Raw genomic sequence first — 12,730 nt, 5'->3', positions numbered from 1 at the left:
ACGAACTGCTGCGTAACTCGGGGACTATATCTGTATATGTATTATTTTCCTTTTAACGCCAAAGGATGCCCAGCCGGTTTCTCACATCCCAGGGGAAGCAGCTGGGGGATTCCACAACCTCATATAAATAGATTACAACTGTGAAGCCCTATATATAGCCGGTAAGAAATAGCATTCAATGGGCAAAGGAAAGCGGAGCCAGGATGGCAGCCTTGGGGAACGCAAGGAAATAATTCAACCCCTATTTGGGCTGGTTAGGAAAGCGATGAGTGACAAAGGATCCCGTGTCAGGATCCCGCTACTATGAGGCCTCTATTTAGAAAAGGCGAGAGAGAGCCGGCGGCGGAGGCTGACCTTGAGCCCGAGCAAAAGGGGTCCGATGGCTGGAAGCTGTGTCAACACAACCGCATGCACTCCCCGCCTCTCTTCTCTCCCCCCCACCCACCACCACCCAGCTCTGCCGACAGAGCGATCACGTTTCCCCCTGGCGGGGCAGCCCGGCGCTGATTGCTCGGAGCGCGCCGAGCTCGAGACGTGATTGGTCGCTCGGCCGCTTTCACGTGAAAAAGACAGCGCCGCGTTTGATAAGCGGACGGTGCGGGCCCGAGACAGGGAGCTTCGTCTGCGAGCTGGGACCCGTAGCGGAGCAAGCAAGCGGGAGGGAAGCTAGCTAGCTGGCTGGCTGGCGGGCAGGCTGGGCGGCGGGCTAGGGGAAAAAGCCTTTCACGGGGAAGGGGGCGGAGGCCTTTCCCCCCCCCCTGCTTCTTGTCTAAGCGCCCCGAGAAGCAGCTCGGTCGCCTTTCCCAAGTTTTTGCAAGCGCTTCTCTTGCAGTTTTGAAGGCTCTTCTCGCCGCTCCTATGTAACGTAACCGTAACCAGGTAAGCCCAGCGAGAGAGCTGCGGCTCCAGGGAAGGGTTGCAGAGCGTTTTACAAGCCGAAGAAAGAAGCGATGCCGCGGAAATGGTGATGATGATGATGATGATGACAATTAATTTGTCTGCAATGGTGCAATAGGGGCTCCTGCTTGAACGGGGTGGACTAGAAGACCTCCAAGGGACCCTTCCAATTCTTGTCAGTCTGAAATAATAAAAAGCGGGGGTGGATAAAACTACAGCTGCAGCCCTGGGGGAGGGAAAGAAGGCTTTATAGCTGAATTCGGGAACTTTGGGCTTCTGCATCGAATGGCGGGGGGCGCTTTTAAATTTTTTGCTCCGTCATGGGGAGCGAAAGGGGACGGAGTTGTGCTGCCTTGGTGAAGCGCTATTATTTGGGGGGGACCGTAGCTCGGGCAGAGAGGTTGCATTCTGACGAAGCTTCCCCCACACCCTTCTTTCTGGAAATTGGTGCATCGCGTTTGGGTCCAGACTAGATAATGGCGATGTCAACTTGATGGCAATAAACTTTTTTGGAAAACACTCGTTGCTTACCTTGTTCTCGCCCGCTTCCCAGGACGGGATTTTAAAAAAAAAAACCCACGGCTCTTTTAAGTATGAATGCGGCGGCTGGGAGTAAATTAACTTCAACGCCGGCTTCAGAGGTCGCTTTTGAAGCTCCTTCTGAAAAAGAAATCGCTTTTACGGATCCCGAATTTGAAATGTAATGGGCGAGATTAGGGGGGGAATGGATAAAAAAGGTGGGAAAGGAGAAAAAGGGCCGCTTTTGGGTTGCCTGCCTTCCCCCCCCCTTTCGCTTCGAATTTCGCAGCTGCATTTTGTAAATCCTGTCAAAGTCGGAGGTTGTTTGTTTTTATAAAGAAAAAAAATATCCTGGCAGTGTCAATTCACAAATGGCCTCTTTTTTGGGGGGTTCCAACTACCATGCCTTGAGAGAGGGCATTTCTTTTTTAAATGGGTGTGACTGAAAACTTCTCGGGGTTCTGGAAAATTCTGATAGCCACATTTCCTAAGCTCAACATAAGTTACTACAGTAGGTGATGAAGGGGAAAAATGCTTGAGAGAGGGGGAAGGCTGATTTAGAGATTTTGACCCATATACTTGAGTTTTTCTGAAAGTGAATGAATAAAATTTAAGGAGACTGCACCAAAAATACCATTGGAATGATGCCAGTCAATTCCATAAAGAGTTCCACAAAGTAAAACCAAAAAACTTTTTAAAGCAGATTGTGATAAATCTTGTTTTGAATACTGGACACGCCCACTTTCCCAGTGTTTTGTATATAGGGAATAGGATCTGTATTATAAATGTGCAAATGTATATATCTTAAGGATTATATTTTGGGCTTTTAAAATAATCTATAAAAGCTATTAAGTTAGCTCAAAATGTCACATGGATTTCATTCAAACATTTTTGAATGGAGCTATGTTACTTTATCGGTTCAAGTTTTGGCTGTTAGTCATGGTCCTGGTACATTTTACTTGACTGAAATATTTAAAGTTTTCCCACCATCTGAGCCTTGCTGTTAAAAGCAACAGCAAGCATTTTAAGAGCATTTTAGAGAGTTTTTCCTCAGGGCTTGTTGGCTACAGAACTCTCACTTATTTCTGTTTCCATTGCAGAATGATACAAGTCTTGAACCCAAGACCTTTGCCCAGTTCCATCATGCCTGTAGATGTAGCCATGAGAATATGTTTGGCCCATTCACCACCTGTGAAGAGTTTTCTAAACCCCCTTAATGAATATCAAAGAAGAAATTTTGTGGATCGCTTAAAGCCTCTGAGATCATGCCTCAATGTGAAACGTGAAACTGAGCACCAAAATAGTGACTGGAAACACTCTGCTGGCCGAGCCAAGAAGAAAGTGGTTTTTGCAGACTCGAAGGGCCTCTCTCTGACTGCCATCCATGTCTTTTCTGAATTCCAGGAGAATCCAGTCTGGGATCTCCAATTTGATTTGTCAGATCTTGAAGACATCACAGCCGGCCTAAAATTACATGAAGAAAAGAATTTGATTCTTGGTTTTACTCAGCCTTCGGCTGACTACCTAGATTTCCGGAGTCACTTACAGAAGAACTTTGTCTGTCTTGAAAACTGCACCCTGCAAGAAAATACAGTATCTGGAACTGTGAAAGTGAAAAATGTGAGTTTTGAAAAGAAGGTGAAGATTCGAATTACCTATGATTCATGGAAAACCTATTCTGACTCTGATTGCATCTACATGAACAATGTATATGGTGACTCAGATAATGACACTTTCTCCTTTGCAATCGAATTGCCTCCAGCCATTCCTACTGAGCAAAAAATTGAATTTTGTGTGTATTATCAAAATGGTGACCACATCTTCTGGGACAATAACGATGGGCAAAACTATAAGATTATCCATGCAGAATGGAAGTCTGATGGTGTCCAAGTGGCAACATCACCCAGGAAAGGCTGCCTAACACTCAGATCTTCAAGAAAAGTGCACAAAGCAGAGGGTGAACAACTTGGCAGTTCTCAGATATCCAATAGCTTCTATCCTGAATGGCAAAAGTGGAGCACGGTTGAAACATCCTCTCCATATTGGTGAATGAAATATATCCACAGAGGCCTCTAACATCAATGGCTCAACATTGCTGATCTTCAGCTTCTTAATATGCAATATAAACAAACCAAGTTGGAGGGCATGGTGACTACTTTTAAAAAAAAGCTAACTTCTTTCATTAAAAGAGCAAAAGTTCCAGCTATAACCTAGACTTGGGACAATTTGATGACAATGTTGCCTAGCATAAGAACAGCATGTGTGCTCCATATATATGAAACTCTGTTTCTTCCAATAACTTGCCTGGACATGGAAAAGAGATGTCGGGAAGAAATAATTTTGTGCTGACTCTTAGGAAGCTGTGATTGTGTGGGGAATGTTGAATAGATAGCCACAAAAAACCTTTGTGCCTACTTTAAAATGCAATGGGAACTGAGAGAGATACCAAACTGTGAAGCCTGAGACTTGAATTCAACCTAAACAAAGATTGACCATAACACAATTCAGTGTTTGGGTTTGGGGCCTAGGAATATCTCTTTCAACAGGATAGGGTTGAGAAAGAAAGGGAAGAAAGATGATGTTTTGTATTGTAGTTGAGAATCCTACTTTATATCTCCAAAGAAATTTCAATAGTTTGCAAGAGTAAGAAACCTATAAAAAACTTTTGTTTCCTTGAAATTGAGTTACCAGCTTTGTATCTCAAAAGATAATCTGTACCTTTAAAATCTGTAGGACTGATGGAATTATGTCAGATGCAGGTTTTCTCATCAATATATTTGCAGTCCTGTTAAATGTACCTGTCCTAGGCTGGGTCTATGTGGAAGAAATATCCAAGCATGAACAGACTAAAAGGTGGCAACTGCATTTATAAAAAAGCCCCTGTATATTTGTAGACTTCGTTTCACTATTCTGCCTTCAACTTGCTCTATAATAGACTAACTTTGCTTTCATAAGGCAACTCCCTACACAAGGGGATTGCCATCCTGTGTACACACAAGGTGTGCCTTAAACAAAACCCAGTAAAATACCCCAAGAGCACACTGTTTTGCTTAAAGAGAGATAGAATGACTCTTGTGAAATGCCTTAAATCTATAAATGTTGGCTGTCTGATGAGCTTGCCTTGTAAAAGTAGACAAAAAAAAATCATCTTAGCTTGCTTGTTGTAGAGTTTGGTAAGAATTTTCCCTTCTAAGGATACTCTTCACAACAATAAAATAACCCTAAGCAATCCAGAGTCCTTCATATTGAAGGTTGTTAGATAGCTGCACTTCTCAAGCTAATAGGTTTAAAATGACAGAGTAGGCAACTTGCACAGAAATATTCTATTTCTATTTCTATTCTATTTCTATTCACCTTCTCATACCTCATTTTTCTTCTGTAGCTTTTACAGAGCCAGAACATGTTGGGTATGCATATGTATGTGTTATTTTAATTGGGATTTTGATCTCCCCCAGATGCGTTGTATTTTGTAAATTATAATGTGTGACTACAGTTTTGACACAGATGTATAGAGCAAGCCAATTAGGATGGGGGGGGGTGCGCGCGCCTACTCCCATGTTCACGTTCCTGTTTTGTAGTGGTGGTATTGTTTATGGAGAATGCAAATTAAACTATTGTTTGTTACACCAGTAGTGAGATGGAACATGCATTGTAAAAAAAGGCAAAACTCCTTCCATCTCTTTTCCCTTCCTCCTCACTGTATCACAACTACTGTGTAAGCAATTCACTTCAAAATAAATTGTATTTTGATAATTTTGTCAGTCCTTCTGTTGGGAAATAAGTTGAATATTGTAATGTGGCTTTAGCTGCAGAAAGACTAAACACTGGAATTTAACTGGCTATTCAGCTCTGATCATAAAACTGGATTATTTTTATTAATTGCTATGACGATATCTAATATTTTTGCCCACAAATCTAGTATTCCCTAGTATTTTCCATAATTGTTTTCTGTTTCTGTTTATATCTCTAGACCATCTGAACTGTTCCAACACACTTTTTTTTTCTCACACTCATCAGACCAAGATTGGGCTGTACTCCAGCACAGTTTTATCCACACACACCCTGACGCCCACCAAATGTTTGGAACAGCTCCCAAAACTCTACACAATTGTCAGACTGGTTGGATAAGGCCATGTCTCTGGAGGGCAGCCAGGCTGAGAAAGGATGCTTAGGTGTCATGCCACAAACTAAAATGAAAATATTTGAATGAAAGGGCGATGCTAAATATGGTTTGATGCAATACTGCAAAGACTACTCTTTGGAAGAGCTATAAGGGTCACTTGCTCTTTGTTTCACATGTACATCATAACTTCGCTCAGGTATCCCCTCCAACATAAGCTGATATTTTAGGAGGTCTTTAGTTGAAGGAAGAGCAGTTGCTGGTATGTAATATATTTGTAGCAGTAAGTTCACTCGTGCTTATAAACTGAATGTGGGTTTCTGCTTATTTGTGCTTGCAAATACCAATCGATGTATGGAGAACGATTTGCAAATAAGAGCTGAATGAACATTAGATCTTTATATGGATTAGACCGGTGGTCCACAGCCTTTTTGGCACCAAGGATCAGTTACACAGAAGACAATTTTTCCATGGATGGCGGTGGGGAAGATGGTTTCGGTTTCTCTCTCTTGTCCACTACTCAACAAGTTCCTAATAGACTGGTTTGGGACCCCTGGACTAGGCTCAAGTGGGTTTCTCTTCAGCAGTTAATATTGTATATTAAGTACATTAATTTGGCCACGAGATTTGTTTTCCAAGTAACAATGTTGTGTTTTCTGTTAGATGTGGAATTGTTGAAAAAAAAAAGACTTGGATTTTCAGACTTCTTTTAAGACTTTTTCCTGTAGTATTTTTTTTAGATCTAATGATCTTCAAAGCATGTATTCGTTACCTATTTTGCTGATCAAATAAATAGAGTGCATGTGCAGCACCATCACACACACAGTGTACTAAGGTAGCAAAGTATGGTTTCTTTTTGGTTTTAATGTTTTATAAAATGCCAATTTGGAGTTTTGGTTAAAGTGCCGGTCTAGAAACCAGGAGATGAATCCTATCCCTTGTTAGGTATGAAAGCTGTCTGGGTGACTTTGGGCCATTCTCAGTCCAACTTGCCTCCCAGGATGGAAAATAGATGGCAGAGTGTTAAATATCTGTTGCCTTGAGTTTTATTCATACATACATACCGAGTAAAGTTTTACTGATTAATTCCCATTCTGTAGTCATTTGGAATGCACTAAACTATACAACTATATTTTAAGTTAGTTGGATAAGTCAGATCAATGTAATTAATACTTCAATTTGCTGGGTCAATGCATACAATTGAGTTAACTCAAGTCATATTTAATTGAAGCATGGGGCTCAGTACATAATTTTCAGCCCTATTAAACCAAATATTGAAATAAGCTCAACAGGATGGCTAAAACTACATGCAAGTCTGATTGAACTATACCTCTTTCCTCCTTACACTGCAGTGAATTAGGAGGTATCTATCAGAGCAGAATGGGATAATTTCCCATGGCCCACTATTTATGGCCAACTTGCCGTGGGACAACTGAACAATTATTTAAAATAAAATTTACAATTATATTTTGTCATTCACATTTTGTCCCTTCTTTTGCAACCTTTAATGATTCTATTATACCCTTTCTTCAATATTAGTGTAACTCTTGTCCTGTGATGAGAGTTGTCCCATGGTAAGTTGGCTATGGTGAGTTCATCACAGCAAATTGGCCACAGCAAATTGTCCTAGACCAGTGATGAAATCCAATTTTTTTACTACCAGTTCTGTGGGCGTGGCTTGGTGGTTTTGGTGTGGCTTGGTGGGCGTGGCTTAGTGGGTGTATCAGGGGAAGGATACTGCAAAATCTCCATTCCCACGCACTCCAGGGGAAGGATACTGCAAAATCTCCATTCCCTCCCCACTCCTGGGGGTAAAGGATATTGCAAAATCTCCATTCCCACCCCACTCTGGGGCCAGCCAGAGGTGGTATTCGCTGGTTCTCTGAACTGCTCAAAATTTCCGCTACCGGTTCTCTGGAACCTGTCAGAACCTGCTGGATTTCACTCCTGTCCTAGACTCCTATCAAAGCCTCTTCTGAATATTATTGTGGATTTAAAATCTATTTTAAGGGGCGTGCATAAGAGCACAAAAGTGCCTACCGTTCCTGTCCTATTGTTCCCTTTATTATATCAAATTAATATAGCTAATGCATATTCTTTACTTATATATATATATATATTTTCATGATATGTTTTTACTTATGACAATGTTTATGTATACTGTTATGACAAAATTAAATAAATAAATAAATATTTTGCCCCTTGTCATCTTGGCAATGCAGCTGGAATGATCAAGTCATCTTTACCCTATACATTGAAGTTATGCCTGAGGTTGCCTAAGTAGAGGAGGATTAATGAAGTTAAACCAAATCTTTTGATAACTACTGGTCTTCTGCCTATTTGTCCTATGTGATGGCATTTGAAGTCCTGGCATTTTATTATGTCTCCTGTTTTATCTCCCTTTGGTAGTGGGTGTCTTGAACTTGCTTAGTATATTTTGTAGGGAATATACTTAATTTGCACCCCATGGTTATTTCAAATGGCTGGAGCAATCATTGGTAGACTCTGAAATGCTTTTGAGGTAGAGAAGGGATATCATTTTCATGGATAGAGTTGGATGGATTGGTATGCATTTCTGATGAAATTGTACAAATATCTGTTGTGTTGAAAAATGTGTAAGTAGTCTTTTTCTGCTATTTATACCTGATGTGCTGCAGTAACATAGTTAATATCAAATGGGGTCTTTAGCTTCTTTTATATGCTGTTTGTGTGTAACTTTCATAGTTGAGGACTTTTTATGTGGCTTTGTAAAATGGCGTTGTTTCTTCTGCAAACATAGCTGTCTAGTTGCAAAGCTTTCCGGGTTCCAAGCAATGTGAAGTGTTTCATGCTCATATTTTGTAATGATGGTAGTGAATACATAAATCTTAAGGTTGACATGTTGCTTTGGTGGAGTTCTTCATGCTTGGTTTTCAGGTTGAAGACTTTTAATTACTTTTCTAGATAATATCAGTGCAGGAGGTTTGGAGTTGCAAGGCATTGGTTTGCAGAGGTTATATATCCTTCTGTCTTACCTGTTTTTCTTATGTTTGGAAGGGATGGTCTTGAGGGCAAATGCTGTTTTGCAAGTTCTTGTACTTTGCATGGTAACCAAATTAGATAGTTGTGATTATTTTATATGCAGTCTCTTACACTCACATGACATGTTTAACTAGGATAGTTCAAGGTCTAGTGGTAGTTTTTGTACATGTTAAGCTTTGTTACTTTTTACATGGCTTGTATGTGCAGGTTTGTATGTGTGTCTTGGTACATAGCACAAACTCAATTTATTTATTTATTTATTTTTATTTTTTTGAGTACATATTAGATAATATATATAAGTATAAGCATGAATTGAATACATAAAATGAATACAATTAAAGGGAACATTAGGACAGGGACGGTAGACACGCTGGTGCTCTTATGCACGCCCCTACACCCATTCCATGTTTAGCAACTGAATTCCATTCTAGTGACAAGTTGTTAAGTGAATGGATTAATAAGGAGATGATGGAAAGAGAAAGACGCTGCAAAAAACACTGGTTACTTTCCCATTCAGGTAAATTTCTCTCATTCATTTATGCCAGCATTATTCTCATTCTGGCATGTGTTGTCATCAAGGGCAGAAATTTTGGTCATAAATATATTCATTGGCTGGAAAATTATTTTTTAATTACTGTTTATTACCTTCATATGTGTAAATGGTAAAAGTATTCAGGTAGTCGCTAAATGTATTAGGCAATTTTAAAATTTAGTGTATTGTGAGAATCCAGAAAATGGGTAAATGCAGTAACTACATTAATCATGTTCTATAAAGAGTGATTCACATATTCCATTAAGCCCTTATGTGATTAACCATGCATTGTTAACAAAGACATTCTCTTTTGGGTTTATACAATATATTAAACCATAAGCCAAGATAAAAAGAAATGTCTAGTAAAAACAACAAATATGTTTAGATGAAAGGAGAAAAAATACTAAAGTTGATCTTAGAATAAAAAAATTAGAGATTACAATAACAGTATTAACACTTAAATTTAAATCTGATATGATCTGATACTTCAAGAATTTGTAATAGAGTACAAGTAATAGAAATTTAAATATTTAGGAAATGTAAGATTTAATGAAATTTTTATTTCATATGTTCCTCACAATACTTTGAATGATTGCAGTAAGTTGTATCATCAGAATATTAGCATTTTAATTAGCTTTGTCTGCTGGATATTCATCATGAATCTTTTTTTAAATTCTCCCGTATGAGCTGAAATTGAACAAAAGAGATCAGTTACCATGCTAGGAACATAAACAAACTGAAACAATTATAACTACGCTACAGCCAAACCCCAACATGACTCTTCTGTGTCTTAAATAACTACTTTGGAAATACCATATTGTACCACAAGAGGAAATGTAATACTTTCTCATTTGCTTGAGAAAAGCACGTGAGTAGAGTTGCTGGTTTGTGGACAGAGTGGGGGTGGGAAACTGCTTCCATTCCTTTCTCATTTGCTTGAGAAAAGCACGTGAGTAGAGTTGCTGGTTTGTGGACAGAGTGGGGTGGGAAACTGCTTCCATTCCTTTCTCATTTTCACGACCCACGCGCCTAACGGCGCGCGAATCTAATCTAGTCACTATAAAACAAAAATAGCAATAATATATTCAGGGTTAGTCCACCTGAGATTGTGGTTTGATTCTATTTCAAAATGACTGGCTTAGTTCAATGCAATACTTGTTTTACAGCTGTCTTTCGCAGTACTCTTTTCAAATTTGGGTACTGTCCTCTTTGTAAACAAATTAGCAGTCTACGTGGACAGATTACCTATCTAGAATCTCTAATCTATGCTCTCCAAGCAGAAATTAGGTGCCCAATTCAGCCATTCCAGCTGCTGTGCCATCAGCCCCCTCTACCACAAAGATCCTGCAGGAAAAGGGCAGTATGGACAACCGTGGGATCTGGCAGGGTGAGAGCTGTGAACCATAAACACAAAGCTTTTACAGTGTCCCAGTATAACAGATATAGTGCCCTTGCTGACCTTAATAGGAACACTAAAGTGACAGATCAAGGTAGTTGTGATACTGATAACTCAAACAATCAAGGGATTATGGTCCGAGATGAAGAACTTACTTTGGAAAAGTGTGAATCAGGTATTACAGATTGGTCACACAAGAAGAGCACGGTATCCAAAAAGAGAAGCCACCTTCTGATTGGTGATTCAATTGTAAGGGATGTAAATTTAGGAAAGGATATGGAGGTTTTGAAAGAGGTCAGGTGTCTACTTGGTGCTACTGCCAGCAGAGACAGAGGTGTATTCTTAAGATAGTCAAGAATGCCAGTAAGGATTCTGATGTTGATGCTATTATACATCTTGGCACAAATGATCTGTCCCAAAAGGATGTACTTTCTGTGCAGAATGATTTCCAGAGCTTGGGGCATGAATCTAATAGTATAGGTTGTAGGCTTATCTTTTCAAAGGTTTTACCAGTAGATAAGGAACAAAAAAGTAAAGGCCAGCGTGTAGTGGAGTTTAATGTGTGGCTAAAGGAGTGGTGTAAAAGGGAAGGCTTTGGTTTTATTAGTCACGATCTCTGCAACTGGTCCAATGAAAAATTGTACAAAGAGATGGATTGCATCTATCAAAGAAAGGGACTGAGTTACTTAGCAATACATTCACAGATTTTCTGGATAAACATTTAAACTGAACAGTGCGGACAGAGAATTAATTGATACAGAAAATTTCTGTCCCCAGCAATCGAAAATTAATACGGTCATCAGTGCATGTAACATAGATGTCTGTGTGGGTAAGATCATCATTTGCTATCAAGCAAAACCAAGCATTTAATAGTGAGTGCCATACCATGTGCACTAGTCAAATAGGTGGCAAGAAAGTAGGGGCAGTCAGGCACAACACAGGTTATGTAGACAGTAAACACAACATCAATCAAAATGGACTCAAATGTCTATACACCAAAGCACAGAGTATGAGGAATAAACAGGATGAATTAGAAATTCAAGTAAATGAGGGCAGATATGATATTGTTGCCATTACGGAAACTTGGTGGAATGAAACCGACAAATGGAACATACAGCTAGAGGGATATAAATTATTTAAAAGAAATAGACCAAATAAAAGAGGAGGTGGAGTTGCACTATATATAAGAAATAACTACATCTCTACAGAAATAGAGCACAACAGTGATGAAAATCATCTTGAATGTATTTGGGTCAATATAAAAGGGGTGATATACGATATTGCCATAGGTCTATACTATAAGCCACCCAACCAAACAGAGGAAGTAGATGAACTTTTTGCTAGTCAGCTAAGTAAGGTATGTAAGAAGCACATCACAGTAGTAATGGGGGATTTTAACTACCCTGACATCAACTGGGAGACAAACTCTGCACCAAGTGGAAGATCCAACAGGTTCCTAACAAACCTAGCAGACAAGTTTTTTCCCAAAAAGTAAAGAAGGGAACAAGGGGATCAGCCATATTGGACCTAATTCTCACTAACAGAGATGAAATGATAGAAGGTGTTGAAGCTACAGGAACCTTGGGGGCAAGTGATCACGCAATATTGGAATTCGACATTAAGCAAATACAAGTAGTAGAACAAAGTCAAACTAGAGTCTTGGACTTTAAGAAAGCTAATTTCAATAAACTTAGAGAGAGCTTGAGAAGGATTCAATGGATGAGAATCCTCAGGGGAAAACAACTCAAGAAGCTTGGGAAATTTTGAAAAGTGAGATTATAAAAGCACAGTCTAACACAATACCAATGAAGAAGAAAATAATAGATCTCAAAAGAAACCAGCATGGATGCATAAAGAACTATCTGACAAATTGAAAGACAAAAGGACAAATATAAAAAGTGGAAAGAGGGCAAATAACTAAGGCAGAATATCAGCAAATAGCCGAGCCTGTAAAGATGAAGTGAGGAAAGCTAAGGCTCACAATGAACAAAGGCTAGCGACAAAAGTAAAAATAACAAAAAGCTTCTTCCAACATGTTAAAAACAAGAAAAAGTCAAGGAAACAATTGGCCCATTGCTGGGAGAAAGTGGCAAGAAGATGACAAGCAACAGGGAGAAAGCAGATCTACTTAACTCATTTTTTGCATCTGTCTTTACACAAAAGGAAAAAACAATCCAACCTATCAAAAACAGCACTACAAAAAACAGATTAGAAACACAAGTTAAAATAGGGGAGAAAATGGTAA

The 12,730-nt window shown here is 39.4% G+C and overlaps 1 protein-coding gene across 2 annotated transcripts; it reads left to right on the top strand.

Annotated features, from left to right (window-relative positions):
• The first annotated feature begins 466 nt into the window (after positions 1–466).
• On the top strand, positions 467–5,193 carry PPP1R3C (protein phosphatase 1 regulatory subunit 3C). Of its 2 annotated transcripts, none has more exons than XM_058188920.1 (2): positions 467–964; positions 2,517–5,193. In XM_058188920.1, the coding sequence occupies exon 2, from the start codon at positions 2,518–2,520 to the stop codon at positions 3,463–3,465; it is 948 nt and encodes a 315-aa protein (XP_058044903.1). In that variant the 5' UTR covers positions 467–964; position 2,517; the 3' UTR covers positions 3,466–5,193. The 2 variants fall into 2 exon arrangements, with proteins under 2 accessions (XP_058044903.1, XP_058044902.1); XM_058188919.1 differs by having other exon boundaries at positions 473–879; positions 2,517–5,188.
• Positions 5,194–12,730: the final 7,537 nt, after the last annotated feature.

The sequence above is a fragment of the Ahaetulla prasina genome, chromosome 6, assembly GCF_028640845.1.
Source record: "Ahaetulla prasina isolate Xishuangbanna chromosome 6, ASM2864084v1, whole genome shotgun sequence".
Classification (NCBI taxonomy): Eukaryota; Metazoa; Chordata; class Lepidosauria; order Squamata; family Colubridae; genus Ahaetulla; species Ahaetulla prasina.
This window is presented reverse-complemented; position numbering and strand designations above follow the sequence as displayed.